This window comes from Lontra canadensis, unplaced genomic scaffold, assembly GCF_010015895.1.
Source record: "Lontra canadensis isolate GAN:19392208 unplaced genomic scaffold, GSC_riverotter_1.0 scaffold163, whole genome shotgun sequence".
Taxonomy (NCBI): domain Eukaryota; kingdom Metazoa; phylum Chordata; class Mammalia; order Carnivora; family Mustelidae; genus Lontra; species Lontra canadensis.
The window spans coordinates 518,178-537,748 of record NW_022631157.1 but is presented as its reverse complement, the minus strand read 5'-3'; the positions used below and the strand labels follow the sequence as shown (position 1 = coordinate 537,748).

The following is a 19,571-nucleotide window of genomic DNA, read 5'->3' as shown; positions in this document are numbered from 1 at the left end:
CTTGCCAAGCTCAGTGTCCTATCCGAAGGGAAATGGCACAGTGGATCTGGAGGACTGAAGGCTCACTATGTCCCTCGCAGGCTGTGTGACTTTGGGCAAATGGTTTTACCTGCCTTGGCTTTCTTTTTGGTCAAGTGAGACTAATTACACTTGCCTCGTGTTGTGTTGGGGGTTACACAAGCTAAAGCAGATGAAATGCCCAGGGCCTGGAGTAGTGCCAGCTTCATTCTCCATAAATGGTTATTTATCTGTGATTTGTTTGATCAGGCACATCCCCAACTGTGTGTCTCACTCACCCATTGTGTATTTAGGGCAGGGAAAGGGGGGTTGGAGGAATGCTGCTAAACACCCTGGGGAAATATTTTTATTAAAAAAACACAGATTTCTTGTGTTTAGGTTCAACTCTTGGTTCATTGATTTCCCTAAGCTGGGCTTCACAGCACAGCGGAATGGGGTGACTATGGACCGTTTGGATTGGATTGGATTCCTTGGTCTCCCAGTAATTCCCAGCTCCCTGGCAGGTACTGCTCCCTGTCTCCACCTCCACCTACCTTCTGTGGGTAAAGAATAGCCTCGTTCCCCACACTTTTAGACTAAGTAGCATCCCTCTTTCCAGAAGGTACCTGGCACAGAAGGTCTGATTTTGTGCCCACTCTCAGGGGTCCATGGGGCTCCTGAAATCCTGCCACCACCTGGAAAAAAATGATTCTTGGCGTTTCCAACGGACTTTTCCCATTCCATAATCAGAGAGGGCTGTGTGACTTTGGGCAATCTCTTTTCCATGAGCTTCAGTCAGTTCTACTGTTAAATGGGAACACTAACCCCTATCCCGTAGGCCTGTCACAAGGCTTCACTGAGAAACAGGCGTAAAGTTGTACGGAATTGTTCTTATGGTTGCTTGAACCAGGGGAGGGAAAGGTGGGGACTGAGCTCCACACGCTCCACGGTGTTGCCTTCACGTTGCAGTGCCACGGGGTTTGCGGGGAAACCGAGGCAACCCTCCAGCTCTGCACCCTCTCGCCCTAGTCGCCACCCCACCCCTCAGCTACCGCGTGGACGTGGCTGGGGGAAGCCTGGGTTTGAGGCTATGCAGGCTGCAGGGGAGGAGTCCCACGTGACGGAGAGGCGGGGTGTCAGCTCCGCGACTGTGGCTTCTCAGGGGCGGGGCCGCTGCAGAGCATCTCCCAGTCGGAGTCCCCCTTTGTTCCTCTTGCTGCCTCCTAGATCCGCCGGCGTCTGGGTCCATCCCTCGTCCCCTCTCGCTCCTCCCGCCCACCCCTTGCATCCGGGCCCGCATCCCTTCACACAAAAGCTCGGTCCCAGTTCCTGCCCTTGCCCCTCCCCCAGACTTCTGGCCAGCGCCTTTGCCTGGTAGGTAGCCTTCTGCCCATCCCTCCCTTCTGCACCTTCTTTTCCCTGGATCCGTCTCCTGTCCCCCTTTTCCCCAAGTCCCGAGTCGCTCCGCCCTTCCGGACCGGGGATGTCCCCCGCAGCCCCGCGCCCATGGTCCTGACGCTTCTCCTCTCCGCCTACAAGCTGTGCCGCTTCTTCACCATGTCGGGCCCACGGCCGGGCGGCGAGCGGCTAGCCGTGCCGGGGCCCAACGGGGGTGGCGGCGCGGGCCCGTGGTGGACCGCGGGCGGCCGCGGGCCCCGCGAGGTGTCGCCCGGGGCGGGCACTGAGGTGCAGGGTGCCCTGGAGCGCGCGCTGCCCGAGCTGCAGCAGGCGCTGTCGGCGCTGAAGCAGGCGGGGGGCGCTCGGGCCGTGGGCGCCGGCCTGGCGGAGGTCTTCCAGCTGGTGGAGGAGGCCTGGCTGCTTCCGGCCGTGGGCCGTGAGGTAGCCCAGGGTCTGTGCGACGCCATCCGCCTGGACGGCGGCCTCGACCTGCTGCTGCGACTGCTGCAGGCGCCGGAGCTGGAGACGCGCGTGCAGGCCGCCCGCCTGCTGGAGCAGATCCTGGTGGCTGAGAACCGGTGAGGGTGCTCGCGGGCTGGAGGGTAGAGCGCCGGGTGCTGTGGGGTGACAAGGACGGTCCGCGGCCAGGGTCTCTGATGTGAATCGCCCTGTGCCTTTTCCCGCCTCACCCCACCAAATCCCTGTACTACCCCCCTGTTGGGGATGAGCGTGTCCGTTTTACAAATGAGGCTTGGGAAAGTTTCATGCTTTGCAGGGAGTCACAACACAGTGAACTGATGGTTCAGCCAGGATTCTCCTGGGACTGGTGGGGTGAGGAATGAGACAGGGAGAGGAAGAAAAGAGTATAGCAGGACAGGAATTTGTCCCTGGTTCTGAGGGTGGGGCTGGGACCCTAAACCCACAGACCTCCTCCCCACAAGCATGGGTGCCCTTCTAGGCTACATTCTCACTGCCACTGTGAAAGGAAGAGAACACAATGCTCAGGAAATGGGGTAGGATTACTGAAATGAGTGCTGATCTGAGGGTTACTTGCCCTCTTTAGGCCACCCCCAATCCACCTTCTGCTTCCTCCTTCTTCATTTTGGCCCACATAACAAGCCAGACATGATCTCATCCTGCGGCTGCTCATGGGGAACAGAAGGTTTTCTAGTGGGATCAATGGGTGAGAGAAGAGGAAACAGGTGAGGAACGAGGCAGGGGCCAGAGTGTGTGTTCTCCATCCCTTCCCCACATAGGGCTGAGATACAGTAGGGGGTGTCCAACTGGGGCCTGGAAGTCCCTCTCTTGCCTGCCTTTTGAGATCTCCCCCAGAATATGAGGACTCTTGCACTCACTTTCTCTCCCCTCCTATGCCAGAGCAGATCAAACTGTCACTCAGTAGTCACGTGCTGAATTCTCAGGCCCCTCAGATTTAGAAGGGTTTGGGAAGGGTCACTTTCAATTCATGCAGCTTTTTGATGTGTGATGGGTTAGGGATGCTTTCCTTACCATTTAAAAAAATTAAACATAACCTTGTGGATGATGGAAATGATACAACCGTCAGAAATACATGAATGGAGCAATTTAAGTTGGGAGAGCAAGTTAGGATTCTGCTTACTCAGAAAGTCATTAATTTCCCAACTACCATCAATCATCAGTACATTTGGAGGACTAGCAAATGGAGTGGGTGCTCCCTGGATGTGGTGGGCACGGGGTGACAGCGTACCTGGTAGCCTGGTATGTGGGGTGTGGCAGCTATAATTAGAATCCGTGGAGAAGCAGTGCAGCCAACACCCTAGGAAGAGGAGGGCGGCAAGATGCAAACTGCACTGATATTTTTTTCAAGGTTGAAAATAACAACACTCACCTCTTACAGAATTATTGAAGGGAGGAGTCACACTCACCATTGTCCCTGATCTGGGGAAACCACGCACTGGTCCTGACAGCACTTCAGGACCAAGGACAGAGCCCAGCAAGCCCCTTGGCCTTGGGATTTTTTCCCCAGAATCTCCTCAACTTTTAGTCTACTTTGGGTGGAAGCTGGAAGGAAGAGAAGGGAGGTGACACACTGAGAATTTGTGTTGATGAAATCTTGCCCTTCATCAGCCAACCTCCTCTTAAAGAAAGTTCCTCAATCAGTGCACCCACTCCTTTTCCCATTCCCTTCTTCCCAGAGTGCTGCTACACCTGTTGGCCAGGAGCCTAGATCACAGCATCCCTCACCCTCAAATGTCAAGAGAAATCCAACAGGGTAGGACCCTCTGAACTTGATCCCATGACACCAGTGAGGGCCCCACGTGACTGCTAGCCTTTGCAATTTATAGCCCAGCCCCATCAGGAGACCATAATTAGGTTAAATGGTTTAACTCTGGTTGAATGAATGAATTTCCCAAAAATACACAGTTAATAAGTGGAGGAGACATGTTTAAAAAGTAAAACAAGGGATGCCTGGGTGGCTCAGCCGGTTAAGCCGCTGCCTTCGGCTCGGGTCATGGTCCCGAGGTCCTGGGATCCAGTCCCACATCGGGCTCCCTGCTCAGCGGGGAGGCTGCTTCTCTCTCTGCCTGCCACTCTGCCTGCGTTTGCATGCTCTCTCTCTCTCTAACAAATAAATAAGTAAAAATCTTAAAAAAAAAGTAAAACAAAACAGAAAGCTATTGCATATAAATTCAAAAAGTGCAACGGTACAAAAAAGTCCCAAACTTAAGAATTTTTCCTTCTACCCAGACCCCCTCGCTGGATGCAAACCAGAAAAACAAGTGTTTTTTTTTTTTTTAAGATTTCATTTATTTATTTGACAGAGATCACAAGTAGGCAGAGAGGCAGGCAAAGAGGGGAGGGGAAGCAGGCTCCCCACTGAACAGAGAGCCCAATTCGGGGCTCGATCCCAGGGCCCTAGGATTATGACCTGAGTTGAAGACAGAGGCTTTAACCCACAGAGCCACCCAGGTGCCCCGCAAAACAGGTTTCTTGCACGGTATGTCCTCCCAGAACAATTGTATACATACAAGGATTTACACATATGTGTATATTATATATACATGCTGGTACGTGTATGTGTATGAATTCCCCCTCCTGAAGCTGGAATTTGAACCCAGACCCACAGCCTCTCAGGCTGCAGAAGCTGGGAGCTGAGTGTATAGTTCTCATTACAAGGATATAGTCCAAGTTCTGTGAAGGTGCCAAGGGCATAGGGAAAGGGGAGGGCTGGGGGGTCAACAGACTCAGAATAAAGTCCTCTTAAAAAAATTAAAAATGGGGCGCCTGGATGGCTCAGTCAGTTAAGTGTCTGCCTTCAGCTCAGGTCATGATACCAGGGTCCTGGGATAGAGTCCCAGGTTGGGCTCCCTGCTCTTCAGGGAATCTGTTTCTCCCTTGTTCTCTCTCTCTCAAATAAATAAAAAATTTTTAAAATAATAAAAAATTTAAAAAACAAAACAAAGCAAAAAAAGAATAAAGTCCTCTCTGAATTAATATTCCTGAGCAAGCCCTTCCCTTCACTTGTCCTCAGGAAATGAGAGTGTTGGATTAGATTATTGCTTAAACACATCTGCTGGTTCTGATATTCTCAGAGTTTATGTAGTCAGATTGTTCTGGAAGCACAAAGTATAGATGAAGGATCTTAACCTTGGAAGACAGACAGATGCAGGTTTGGACCCCACCTATGCCTCTTACCAGCTGTGTAACTCTAAGCATGACGTGTAACTTCCCTGAACTTTGGCTTTCTCCTTGGTAAAAGGAACAAGTGAATGATTGTAACCCACCTGTTCTTTTGGACTTTAGGGAAGCTCAGTGATCAACTCAGAAAAGTTGTTGTGCCATGTTATGGGCTCAGCTGGGACCTGCAGTGGACACAAAGTCACAAGCATCACTGTGATGCTCACTGGGCAGGGACTCCCTGCCTGGCTGAGTCTTTTAAGTCTTTAGGGGTAGTGTCAGTTGTGGAGGACATCATTTGTGGAGGAAACTTTCACCTCTGCCTAGAGTGTGCCAGCTTTCCTGCCTGCTGTGCTGGCAACCAGGCTCCCTCCCTTGGACATTTCCTCCCTAGAGCAGTCATAGTGTTTCCTAAAACCCATGTAAGAGCAGGTCACTCCCCTTCCTGAAGCCTTTCAATGGCTCATTTGCCATCGAAATAAAGTACAAATGCCTGGAGAGGGCTCAGAAGGCCCCCAGGACCCTTTCCCTACTCTCCCCCCTTGAATCTTCCACCTCAGCCACTAGAAATGGCTTCACTTCAGTGTGGCTGAGGTGGGGACAGATCCCCAAATGCACCAGCTCTCAGATATCCCCCAAGCCTTTGCATACATCTGTGCCTATAATACAATGTCCACAATCTCCCCTTCTCCTCTTCATGAATGTCCCACCATCTTCCCCAATTAATACCCTAGGCACCCAACCAATATATTTAATGTGTGTCTTTATATCTGTGTCCTGGTAGGATCTTTATTCTTGTTTTGTGTGCATGTATTTTTAATTTACACAAATGGAGGGATGCCTGGGTGGCTTAGTTGGTTGTGTCTGCCTTTGGCTCAGATCATGATCCCAGAGTCCTGGGATCGAGTCCCTCATTGAGCTCCTTGCTCTGCGGGGAGTCTGCTTCTCTCTCTCTCCCTCTGCAGCTCGTGCTCTCTCTCTGTCAAATAAATAAAATCTCTTAAAAATTTTATACAAATGGTGCTGTGTTTTATAGCACATTCCAGTTCATATTTTTATCCACTTAGTAGTATTTTTTAAAAGATTTTTATTTATTTATTTGACGCAGAGAGAGAGATCACAAGTAGGCAGAGAGGCAGGCGGAGAGAGAGGGGGAAGTAGGCTCCGCGCCGAGTGGAGAGCCCGATGCGGGGCTCGATCCCAGGACTCTGAGATCATGATCTGAGCCGAAGGCAGAGGCTTAACCCACTGAGCCACCCAAGCACCCCAGTAGTATGTTTTTAAGATCCTTCCTTCATGTGCCGTGGTATAATCTGTTCAGTCCCTTGTAACTGCTCCATAGCCCTCCAGAGTGGGTAACTGCCCATGTTACCTCTCCACTGTCCCAGGCTCGACACCAGACTGCCACTATCTTCCCCCATCACAAACAACCCCACAGCCTTTTCCACGTTCTTTTGTGGATCTGTGACAATTCTTAGGGATATAAACTCAAGAGCCCCAGTTTCTGGCTCATAGGGTGCATATGTCTTTAACTTCACCCATGCATCCCAGCCTGCTTTCCAAATTGACCGCCCAGCAAGCACCTCTACACAGAGAGCTTCAGGGTAGTTGATGGCCCCTCACACTGCCAACCTTTTCTGTTACCCAGCTTCTGCTTTTTGCCTATCCAATAGGTGTAAAGTGATAGCTGATTTAATTTTCACTTCTCTAATTACAAATGAGTTAGAGCATCTCTTAATTTGCTTGTTAACATTGTGGATTTCCTCTTTTGTAAATTGCCATTTATATCCTTTGCCATTCCCTATTGAATTTGCTGTCTTTTTCTTATTGACTTGACTATTCATATCTTCTATATATGAAACCTTTTTGCTTTTATATTTTTCCTTATAGGTTTTAAACATTGCAAATATCTCTGGCCTTCTTTCTATTCCTCAAACATGCCAAGCTCACCAGCCCTCAGGGCTTTTGTCCTTGCTGTTCATTCTGCCTGTTACACTCTTCTCCCAGACACCTGCAGACAGGGGTCTTTGGATATTGTACTCTCAGATTTCACCTCCTCTGCCGCCCACTGTCCTCCTCCACTGTCCATTACATCACCTGCATTTGCTAGCATAATAGCCATCTCACTCTTGTCCTGTTCACTCATTGTTCCCTTGCTTATTGTTTGTCTCCATATTAGCTGTGTATAAGTTCCAGGCTCTCTTAGGCCCTGCTCAGCTTCAGTCTCTAGCACAAAGCCTGACACACAGTAGTTCCTCAATAAAAATCTGTTGAGTGAACGGATAAATACACCCCAGTCACACCACATGAAGTGAAGAGAGGTTTGAAGGCAAGGCGAAGAGGGGTGTACTTAGAGTAATGCTTCAAATGATGATAAGAAGTTAAAATTTAGTAAGTCTTCCCTATGGCAGGTTTCCCCTGTGGGAAGCACTTTACACGGATTTTCACACTGGTACTCATAATGACCCTGTGGGGTGGGTACTCCTTTTATCTTATTTATGAGATGAAGTTCCTTATTTAGGAACTGAAGTTGGATAAAGGAAGGCACTCAAGGTCCCACACATTTCTAGACCAAAAAAACAAAAACAAAACAAAACAAAACAAAAAAAAACAAAAACAAAAACAAAAACAAAAAAACAAACAAACAAACAACAAAAAAAAAAACCCCACCAGCTCCCAAGGGATCTTCTCCAGAGTTAGGGTTCTTAACCATACACACTGCAGGGCAGGAGGCAGCGTTAAGGGAGGAATTGGGTGTGGCCAGGATGAAGCACCCTTATAATCGTAATGGGAGGAATCTGTTCCTTGCAGGGCAGGTGGAAGGGGGAGGCAGGGAGGTTAATGCTCTCCCTCACGTTCTATATGACACCATTGAGGCCAGAGAGGTTAAATGACCAGGTCATGGTCAGCTTTCCCCGGTGGTACCGCCATTCCATCATCCCTTGTCCCACTTTGTTTCGCCAGGGACCGCGTGGCGCGCATCGGGTTGGGTGTGATCCTGAACTTGGCAAAAGAGCGGGAGCCGGTGGAGCTGGCGCGGAGCGTGGCCGGCATCTTGGAGCACATGTTCAAGCACTCGGAGGAGACGTGCCAGCGGCTGGTGGCGGCCGGTGGCCTGGACGCTGTGCTGTACTGGTGCCGCCGCACGGACCCGGCGCTGCTCCGCCACTGCGCGCTGGCGCTGGGCAACTGCGCGCTGCACGGGGGCCAGGCGGCGCAGCGGCGCATGGTGGAGAAGCGCGCCGCCGAGTGGCTCTTCCCGCTTGCCTTCTCCAAAGAGGACGAGCTGCTACGGCTGCACGCCTGCCTCGCGGTAGCCGTGCTGGCCACCAACAAGGAGGTGGAGCGCGAGGTGGAGCGCTCTGGCACGCTGGCGCTCGTGGAGCCGCTTGTGGCCTCGCTGGATCCCGGCCGCTTCGCCCGCTGTCTTGTGGATGCCAGCGATACAAGCCAGGGCCGCGGGCCCGACGACCTGCAGCGCCTCGTGCCACTACTGGACTCGTCGCGCTTGGAGGCGCAGTGCATTGGGGCTTTCTATCTCTGTGCCGAGGCTGCCATCAAGAGCCTGCAGGGCAAGACCAAGGTGGGTGAGGGGTGGGAGTGGGGACAGGAGTTAGAGAGCATCTGGGAAGGCTTCCCAGAGGAAGTGACATTCAACTGGGACTTGAAGTACACATTAGAGTTAAGTGAAGCAAGCAGAAGGATGAGAGACCAGTCACTGGCCTTGAAGGCAAGACCGAGGGTTTTAAGCAGGGAGCATGCCTGGCATTCATACTGAGAGCTCAGCCTTCATCCCATGGAGATGGAAGCTGTTAGAGGGGAGAAATGAGGGGGAGAGTCGAGAGAGTTTCAGGAAAGGGAATGAATGGAACTAGGTGATCTATAGGGTGAATGCAGGGCTAGGGCAGATGATGGGAGTTTCAGCGCTGAGAAGAGGCGAGGGGAAGGACTGGGAATCTTTGGGGATGGCTGGTGAACTGGGGGACCCCTGACACTCTCCCAACCCCTCCCTAGGTATTCAGCGACATCGGAGCCATCCAGAGCCTGAAACGCCTGGTTTCCTACTCCACCAATGGCACCACGTCGGCGCTGGCCAAGCGCGCGTTGCGCCTGCTGGGCGAGGAGGTGCCGCGGCCCATCCTGCCCTGCGTGGCCAGCTGGAAGGAGGCCGAGGTCCAGACGTGGCTGCAGCAGATCGGCTTCTCCCACTACTGCGAGAACTTCCGGGTAGAGCAGCGCATCCCAAGGGCTCGCGGCCGCTAGGGGCGCCCTGAACAAGGCAACAGCGCCCCCTTGCGGCCCGTGCGCCCGCGGCGCCAGGGATTATTTTGGGGGTGGAAGCCTGTACTCCACCACTTTCGGGGTCACTCTAATTCGGGTCCCATCCGCCTCCCCCGTCGTAGTCTCCGGTTGCCTTTCCTTGCATCTTATGCTTGGGGTCCAACGACTGAGGAGGAGCGCCCTTCCTCACGTCTGACCCCTCCCCTAGGAGCAGCAGGTAGATGGCGACCTGCTTCTGCGGCTCACGGACGAGGAGCTCCAGACCGACCTGGGCATGAAATCTGGCATCACCCGCAAAAGGTACGGCACCTCCCGCCCGCCAGTCCTCACCTTCTGCCCCTAGCCAGTCCTAGGTCAGGACCTCAGCGTCCTCTTCTCCCCCAACCCCCGGCTGCAGATTCTTCAGGGAGCTCACGGAGCTGAAGACTTTCGCCAACTACGCTACGTGCGACCGCAGCAACCTGGCTGACTGGCTGGGCAGCCTGGACCCGCGCTTCCGCCAGTACACGTATGGCCTGGTCAGCTGCGGCCTTGACCGCTCCCTGCTGCACCGCGTGTCGGAGCAGCAGCTCTTGGAGGACTGCGGCATCCGCCTGGGCGTGCACCGCGCCCGCATCCTCACCGCCGCCAGAGGTCAGCCTGCCCATCTGGGAGCCCAGCCCTCGCCCAGCCCTCGCCCAGCCTCAGTCAGGGGTGCTTACAGAGGGTAGGGGTGGGAAGACAGGGGGTTTAGGCGATTAGCCAACAGCTTACCAAATACGGGTCTGGAGGTGCTTTAGGGAGGTCACGAGGGCAGAATGGATTCTAGGGCTCTAGCAACCCTTTTTATTTACTAATTTATTTTAATTTGCTAATTTACTATTTCGCTAATATTGTCAGTTACAATATATAAAGTTTTAAATATTATCTTATTAAAATCTATATGCATTCTATTCAGTGGGTGTTAATTTTTTAAAGATTTTATTTATTTACTTATTATTTTTTAAGATTTTATTTTATTTTATTTATCTGAGAGAGGGAGTGAGCGGGAGGAGGGGGGCGGGCAGAGGGAGAAGCAGACTCGCTGTTGAGCAGGGAGTCCATCGTGGGGCTCAATCCCAGGACCCTGGGATCATGACTGAGCCGAAGGCAGACGCTCAACCAACTGAGCCACGGGGGTGCTCCTGGGTGTTAATTTTTTTAATCAAGTAGTCACCATGCTGTGCATTATATCCCAGAACTTACTCATCTTTTTTTTTTTTTTTAAGATTCATTTATCCATTTTAGAGAGAGAGAGAGAGCAAGGCAGAGAGCAGGGGTGAGGGTCAGAGGGAAAGAGAATCCTCAAGCAGATTCCCCCCACTGAGTGTGGACCCCAACTAGGGGCTCAATCTCACCACCCTGAGATCATGACCTGAGCCAAAATCAAGAGTCAGACACCTAACCGACTGAGCCACCCAGGTGCCTTTCTATAATGTACTTTTTAAAAATTTTTAAGTAATAAGAGAAGTGTAGCTTCAAAGTGTCCAATTTGAAGAGTTTTGAAAAATGCATACATGTGTAACTACCATCATAATCCAAGATGAAGAACATTTCCATCAAGAGTGTTCTTTTTAAAGATGATGAAACTAAGTTTTAGGGAATTTAAATACGTTTCTCAAGGTTATCCCTTGGGGAATCCCAAATACAAACCCCAGAGCCATTAAGTAACAGAACTAGGATTTGAACCTCTGTCTTTCTGCTTCATAAACAGACAGGGGCTGACTGTGAGTGCTGAGACTGGATATTATATGAAGATGGATTCTTTTCATTCATCTCAACAAGGTCAACCAAAGCAGATCAGCTTTCATTATTTTCACACTGCAGCTCTTAGTATAACCCCAAGATTTCTTTTTTTTTTTTTTTAAGATTTTATTTATTTATTTGTCAGAGAGAGTGAGCACAGGCAGAGGCAGAGGGAGAAGCAGGCTCCCCACTGAGCAAGGAGCCTGATGAGGGACTTGATCCCAGGATGCTGGGATCATGACTGGAGCCGAAGGCAGCCGCTTATCCAACTGAGCCACCCAGGCATCCCTAACCCCAAGATTTCATTTCTTAAAAACAGGGAGGGGCACCTGGGGGGCTCAGATTTGCATTCAGATTTCTCCTGCTCCGAATCCTTTCTGGAGTTCCAAATGGCACATTTTCTTTCTATGTTGCTGGCTGAGTCCTCCGGTATGGCTTTGGAGCCAAGCTTCTGCAGGTTGTTCTCTCAGAACCCAGCCTGGGGTTAGGGTTAGGGTTAGGGCCAAGGAGTATGGAAGGTCTGGTCTGAGGGCATTGTGGCAACCTTCCCAGAGGGCTGAGTTGAGGGCGTGGGTTAGGGTTAGGGTTAGGGATCCAGGGGAGATTGTGACCTCAGCCGAAGGCAGACACCTAACCAACTGAGCCACCCAGGTGCCCCGCTCCATGCACCCTTTTTAAATGGATGCAGTGACCCACTGAGACTTAGATTTTAGAAGGACCCCTGTGGTTGTTGTGCAAACAGATTGAACTGGGCAAGTGTGGATTTGGGGAGGCCACTGAGAAGGCTGAGTTGGGAGCCTGGACATAGAGAGGGCCTTGGGGCTGGAGTCCAGGTGTTTAGTTGGAAGAATGCAGAGCATGGAATCAGGTGTTGTGAACGTCTGTCTGTTCTGTTCACTGTCGTATGGCAAGCCCAAAGGGTAGTGCCTGGCACACAGTAAGTACTTAGTGAATATGCGTGGCATGAATTAATGAGAGGTAGGGGTGCGGGCCGATACCCGGGTTCTGGCTCTGGTGGGAACTAGGAAGTCAGGGGCCTGGGGAAGACTTGGGATGTGTTGGGTGTAGTGTCTGTGGGCAGCTGCCCGTGCAGGTCTGGAGTTCTGGAGAGAGGACAGGGCTGGAGGTGCCGATCCGTGTCCCTAAACCCAATGCCTGTCTCCTGAGAGGGACTCACCAATAGTGAGCAGCCTGCCTTCCCGTAGGCCCAGCTCTCTATCTCAGTGACTCTCTTTTGCACAAGCCAGGCGGCCCGGGCCGGGCTGCGCTGAGAAGGCTGAGTGGGCAGCAGGTGACACCCCATGGGGAGTCAGGGGTGACTCTGACTGAACTCTTGTCTGTCTGCCTCAGAAATGCTACACTCCCCGCTGCCCTGCACTGGTGGCAAGCCCAGTGGGGACATCCCAGATGTCTTCATCAGCTACCGCCGGAGCTCAGGCTCCCAGCTGGCCAGGTGAGAAGGGGTGGGCAGGTGGGCGGCCCAGGGGCTGGGGGCCGGGCCGGGGCAATGATGTGGGACCTCTCGCCAGCCTCCTGAAGGTGCACCTGCAGCTGCACGGCTTCAGTGTCTTCATTGATGTGGAGAAGCTGGAAGCAGGCAAGTTCGAAGACAAGCTCATCCAGAGTGTCATGGGTGCCCGCAACTTCGTGCTCGTGCTGTCAGCCGGGGCCCTGGACAAGTGTATGCAGGACTATGACTGCAAGGACTGGGTGCATAAGGTAGGTGCTGGCCTCCGAGGTCCCAGCACTGGCCCGTGGCCAGGGGTCAAGGTCCTCCTCCCTTTCCTTCTCATTCGCACTCCCCAGCCACCTCCGCGGTCCAGTGGCGAGGCAGGAGCCACAGCTCGGTCTGTAATTGGTCTTTGGCAAGTCACTTAGGCTCTCTGGGCCTCAGTGTTCTCATGCAGAAAATGGGGATAACGTGCCTGTCTTACTCACCTTGTGGGATGGCCGTGAGGGTTGGAGAAGGAGGGAAGCGCTTTGATAAATAACCTCAGTGAGGGAAGAGGGGCAAGAGAGCCTGGTGACAGGCACAGTGGGATCGTGAAAGGCACAAAGCTGTGAGTTTGAATCCCAGCTCCGGCCTTGGGCAAGTTGCGTAACTGCAATGAGCTTCGTTTTGGCTACTGTAAAGTGGGAGAAGTATTGTCCTGGACTCCCTAGGATATTGTTATAAGAATTAAAAGAGCTAAAATCTGTCAAGTCCTTAGCAGAATGCCTAGTTCTATAGTAATTGTTCTATAATGGCAGCATTTATCCTTATAATTAGTATGAGTGCTTCCCGCTGTTTAATTAATGCCATTCTATCTTCAGTGCCTGGCATATACTAGAAACTTACTGAATACTGACAGAACAGATGGATGGATGAAATGGGTTCATACCACATCTGTAGATTATTAATTATTAATCAGTGAGGGATACGGCAGTCATCTGACCTAGAACCCTTGTCCTGAAGCAGCTAAGGCAACAAGACGTGTAGAGATCATATATGGGTTGGTGTCGCCGCTAAGCCACGTAGGTGAACCTCTCACTGGCCATAGGAGCGTAGAGAAGGGGGAGAACGTTAAGGGCTGGAATAACCAGGGAGGGCTTCATGAAGGAAGCAGAACTTGAGAAGAGACTTAAGAATTTAGGTAAGTGGAAAAGAAGGCATCCCAGGCAGGGCGACTGCACGAGCAGAGGACAAAAGTGGGGATGAGGAAGGCACATCCCCGGTGATTGCTTACAGATGAAGCAGAGACTCAGAGCAGTAGAATTCTTCTTCCGCTGGCCAAGCTGGTGTAGAAATCCAAAAAGCTGGCCTCTGAACTCCCATCGATCTGACTCCAAAGCCTCTGCTCTTTCCCAGCACCTGCCGTGGCACAGACCTGAGGGGGTGGGAGGGGAGGTGGGGGTTGGGGCAGAATTCTGCTGACACCAGAAATGGTCGTTTGCATCCCTTCCCAACTCCATGTCGGGTGACGCCATGTTGGTAGCCTGAGATCAGCCCTAGTGGGAATATTTACACAAAGGAAATTGGTAAAGACTACAAAGCAGGATTTTATTTGGTTAGTTGGTTGTTTTCTGTTTGTTTGGTTTTGGGTTTTTTTTCTTTTTGCCCCCAGAGAGTTATTTGTTAAACATTTGCCAGCACACCACTGGGGTTCCCCGGGTGGCTCAGTTGGGTAAACACCCAACTCTCGACTTTGGCTCAGGTCATGATCTCAGGGTGGTGAGATCGGGCTCCACACTGGACATGGAGCCTGTTTAAGATTCTCTCCAGCCCTCCCCTCTCCCCTCCTCACTGGCTCTCTCCCTCTCTTTAAACAAACAAACAAACAAACAAACTACAGAATCCATTTGCTGAGTACCTAAAGGTTGGGAGAAGACTTGTGTTTAAAGCACTGGGGGAAAGGGATCCCACAAGGGCAGTGAGGCCAGGCCAGCGGTGGTAGGGAGAAGGCTCTGGCATCAGAGTACAACCAGACCAACCATGGGGAAGAGGGTCAGGCCCTGGAAGCCGTGTTTTAGAGGCTGAGTACTGGGCTTGGTTGGGTGTTGGGCCGAAGAGACACCTGGAGGATCATGGTTGATGGCCCAGAGCAGGTGGCAGGCGGCCTTCTGGGATAAAGAGAGGAGTAGCTGAGCTCCACTCGAGGTCAGACCTTTCTGTGTTCACTCTATATCCCGGATGCCTACAAGCCTGCATGGTACGAAGCAGGCTCTTGACTAGTTGATGGGATACTTGAATCAGTTACCAAGCAGAGGAAGCTGAAATAACTGGGAAGCCATATAGGTCCACCAGGTTCACCCGGCCAGAACACTCGACTCTGATCAAGTTTTCATTCCTTTTTTTTTTTTTTTAAGATTTTATTTATTTATTTGACAGAGAGAAATCACAAGCAGGCAGAGAGGTAGGCAGAGAGAGAGAGAGAGAGGGAAGCAGGCTCCCTGCTGAGCAGAGAGCCCGATGCGGGACTTGATCCCTGGACCCCGAGACCATGACCTGAGCCGAAGGCAGTCGCTTAACCCACTGAGCCACCCAGGTGCCCTCAAGTTTTCATTCGTAACCTGCTGGATGACCTTGAACAAGCCATTCTTCCTCTCTTGGCCAGACTCTGAATCTTTACAACGAGCAGCATGCGGTCTTTGATTCTGGATAAAACATGTCGAAAGGCTCTCAAATAAATTTGTGCAGGGTCAGAATTCAAATGAGGGCTTGGCTGAAAGAGCCCTGAGCTTGGAATCTGAAGGCTTGATTCAGAAGCCTGGCCCCTCTTGGGCTGGGCATTTGTGTGACTTGGGGGCAAGTACCCTCTCTGGGCTTTCTTCTTCTCATTCATAAAATGAGAGGTTCCCCCAAAACCAATCAAGGTTGGAGTTATGTGGGTTTTTTCCCCAGGAAGGCTCTGGGACCCAAGGGTGGTTGACTCCCATCTAGCTGACTGCATTGAGGGAGGAGGGATGGGGGAAGCCTCTGCCTTGGACCAGTCCCAAAGGCCCCATCAGCCTTCCTTGGTTGTTAGTGCCTCACTGCCTCTGGTTTTAAGACTCCTTTCCCCGAAGCCACATTTAGTGGGTAATCAATACAGAAAACCACAAGTGAACTGCACTCAAGTAATTCCAATCCCTGAGGTTCCCCCCTTGAAAAGAAAAAATTCAATAAGCACTTACCAGAGCACCCATTAATAGTAATATCCTCAGAAGCGCCTTGTGAGGGAGGTTTATTATCCTCTTTTACAGAGGAGGAAATCATAACACCTGTGATTGATTGATTAAGCACACGCTACATGCTGGGCACTGGCCTAAGCACTTGCCACAGGACATGGCAGGTACCCCCCAACAGAAGAGAAAACAGAGGCTTTGAGGGCCCATTGGTTGCCTCATGCCACAAAGCCTATGTCAGAGATTTGATATGAACCCCAGTCTCAGGATTCTGGAGTGCAGCCCCTAACAGCTGTGCTTTGTTGTCCCCCTCCCTCCCTCCCTTCCTTCCTTCCTTCCTTCATTCCAGCCATCCAGCCATCCATTAAGTATTTGGCAAGGGCTGACTATGGGCAAGGCTTTGTGAAAGATGCTGAGATACAAGATGGATAAAAACCGGACATGATCCCTGTCTTTATGTCTGGTGGGGAAGACAGATATTAAGTAAATTACTCATTAATTAAGTTTGCAACTCTAGCATGTGTTAAAGAGCCTTTTAGAGCCTACAATAGGGAGATTGTGCATGGTCAGAGAAGGGAGGGGAGACTTCCTTGGGAAAGTATGGATTGAGCTCAGATCAGAGAAATTAGTAAGCATTAGTTAGGGGAAGGGGCCAGGAAGAACCTGTGCAAAGGCCCTGTGTAGGGAGGGAGGATGGCTGATCTAAGGAGGGCAAGGTCTGTGTGGCTGAGAGAGCAGTGCAGGGCTGGAGTCTGGAAAGGGAGCTGTGGCCAACCACATGGAGCCTTCAGACCACAGTATGGAGGGGGTTTTTTTGTTTGTTTTGTAAGACTGTATGTGTTTATTTGACAGAGAAAGAGCACAAGCAGGGGGAGTGGCAGGCAGAGGGAAAGAGAAGCAGGCTCCCTGAAGAGCACAGGGAGCCCATTGTGGGACTCAATCCCAGGACCCTGGGATCATACCCGAGCCAAAGGCAGTCGCTTAACCAACTTAGCCACCCCGATGCCCTGAATTTTATTCTAAGAGCTATGTAAAGTCTTGAAGACTTTTAGGTAGGGGGGGAACATGATCAGATTTGGATTTTGGAAAGAGCAGCCAGGTGAAGGGGCAATGTAGAGAACAAGTTAGAGGAAGCAAGAGTGATGAGGAGAGACCTGGTGGGGGACAAAGATAAAGGGGTTGGAGCAGCCCGGTGAGGGTGTGTGTGTGGAGGAAGAGCCAAAGTGGGTAGATCTGAGAAATGAGGACAACTGCCGGGCTGGTAATGGATCAGTTTGGGTCCAGACAGTGATGTTTTTCTCCTGACACCAAGTTGTGTAGTTTTGTTTTTTTTTTTTCCAGCACTAACAACCATTTCTCCAATCTGCCAACACCAACTGGGTGTCCCGCAATTCAGTTCTTTTTAAGAAAAATTTTTAGATTGATTTATTTATCTGAGAGCAGGAGACTGTGCCGCAAGTGTGAGGGGGGCGGGGGCAGAGGGAGAAGCAGAATCCTTCCCCCTGAGTGCAGAGCCCAACATGGGGCTCCATCTCACGACCCTGAGATCGTGACCCGAGCTGAAAGCAAGAGTCCGACGCTTAACCGACCGAACCACCCAGGCACCCCCAGTTCAGTTCTGATACTGACTCACCCAGATCGAGTGTCAAACTCCAGAAGGGCTTAGTCCCACATATCTGCGCTCACTTCAGACATCTGAGAGTCCCGGGTTCCTAGGCCACCCACACTTCTGTCTGACTTGGTTACCAAGTCAGGAGTTCCCATGGCACACATCCCTCCCCTGGCCAGTGCAATCATTTGCTAGAATGACATGCAGAACTGAGAAAGCACTTAACTATATTCCAGGTTCATTGTAGAGGCTGTAACTCGGGAACATTTGAATGGGGGCCATGCATAGGGCAAAGGTATGGGGTGTGGGGACAGGCAGGGAGGCTCAGAGCTCCCATGCCCTCTGCAGGCCACCCTCCCAACACCTGGATGTGTTCAACAAACCGCCCCATCCTTCGGGGATTTGATGGAGGGTTCACTGTGGAGGCATGGTGAAGTCTTTGGGCCCTGGTGAGTGAACTCAATCTCTAAACCCCTCTCTCCTCCTGGGAGGTGTGCGTCTGTGACTATATGTGAGATACTTAGTTTCCAACTTTTTCATCATAGCTTGGTCTTCCTGGCAAGCAGCCCCCATCCAGAAGCTCTCTAGGCAACCCCCATGCCCAACCTCCAGTCATCTGGGGATTCCCGGTGTTTCAGGAGCTCTATGCCAAGGACTTGGGGCAAAAACCAAATATTTGATTTTTATTAAAAAAACAAGGGGTGAGGGAAAAGCCAAAGCGGACTTCGGCACCAGCACCCCTCCTAGGGACTGCCTGGCACCAGGGTCCCTAGATGGGGGACCCAGGTCTCTTCTTTATCCCCTCGTTTCTTCCTGCAGGAGATCGTGACTGCTTTGAGCTGCGGCAAGAACATTGTGCCGGTCATCGATGGCTTCGAGTGGCCAGAGCCCCAGGACCTGCCGGAGGACATGCAGGCCGTGCTCACCTTCAATGGCATCAAGTGAGGAGAGGGGTGGGTGTGCAGCCCCCAGCCAGCAGCTCCCCCCACCCCCACGCGGCCCCCTGACCCACCAGCCCCTGTGCCCACAGGTGGTCCCACGAATACCAGGAGGCCACGATTGAGAAGATAATCCGATTCCTGCAGGGCCGCTCCTCCCGGGACTCATCGGCAGGCTCGGACACCAGTTTGGAGGGGGCCGCACCCATGGGCCCAACTTAACCAACCCTTAGATCCTAGGCCCTGCTGTGATCCCCGTTCCCATCATCCCGCTCGAAGAAACTGCTCCTCGACCTGGCCTCTCTCAGCTGCAGCCAGCTGGGCCCTTCTCTGGAAATTGCTGTCGCTCTGCCCCCATCCTCATGGTCCACCGCAAGCCCAGCTTCCTCCGCGTCTGCAAAGGGAATGGAGCCAGGCATTGGGGGCGCTCGGGGCCAGACACCTTCCCCCACCCCATCTCCAGGTCCTGCTACCAGGTTCTCTATCTCAGGTGTGGGAGAAACCCTGGACAATTGAGAATTTGCCACACACGGCACCCCCTCCTGCCCAGACAGCAGCCAGCTTGAGTAGGGGGAAGGCTGGCAGCCTCCCTCTGACGAGTTTGGGCGCTGCCCTCCCCTCTGAGCTAAGCCAGGGCCGGGGCCCAGCAGCCAGCTGGAGATCAGGCTCCAGTGATGGCTCTCCACCCAGTTTGTGCCTGGCTTCTGGCCTCACTGCATCCTGCCACCCTGTGGCCTTGACCTGTAATCACTGTGTCCTTAGCTGGCCTGGTCTCCAGTCCCCTCCCAGCCTTCCTGAGGTGCAGACCTCTTAGCCACACCGGAGGTCAGGGTCGGCCAAGCCAGTCCTCACTGTGGCTGGCAGCTGTTCACCAGGCCTGGACCACCAAAGCCGTCTCGACAGGCAGCTAGCCACCCTCCCTGTGCCTTGTTGCTGGGCCTTGTTGCCGGCTCCAGCCTGGCTCTGCTGGCTTGCCCAGCCCCTCCGCACCCTTTCGCTCAGGGGGCAACCGGGGGAGACAGCCCCCTGTGATGGCAGTGCTGGGCTGGACAGAGGCCGCAGCAACACGGGAAGAGGCGGGATCCTGAAGAAGGGTGAGGGGTGTGTTGGAACCACCTGGGAATTTTGCAACAATGGCGTTCAGACTACCTGGTCAGGGTTTGGGTTTCTGCTTTTCTCACAAATTCCCAGGTGGGTGGGTGCAGATGGTCAAGGAATGAGACACCTGAACTAGCGAGCCTCTAAAACACAAATCCCTCCCAAACCTTTGCCATTCCACCTCC

At 52.2% G+C, this 19,571-nt stretch overlaps 1 protein-coding gene across 1 annotated transcript; it reads left to right on the top strand.

Moving 5' to 3' along the window:
- Positions 1-460: 460 nt before the first annotated feature.
- SARM1 (sterile alpha and TIR motif containing 1) lies at positions 461-18,671 on the top strand. Its single transcript, XM_032845398.1, is given in 11 exon segments — positions 461-499; positions 908-1,250; positions 1,253-1,973; positions 8,017-8,635; positions 9,067-9,279; positions 9,542-9,633; positions 9,731-9,966; positions 12,448-12,550; positions 12,627-12,816; positions 18,170-18,291; positions 18,381-18,671. Coding segments are annotated over 11 exon segments (2,808 nt in total). The 3' UTR covers positions 18,511-18,671.
- Positions 18,672-19,571: the final 900 nt, after the last annotated feature.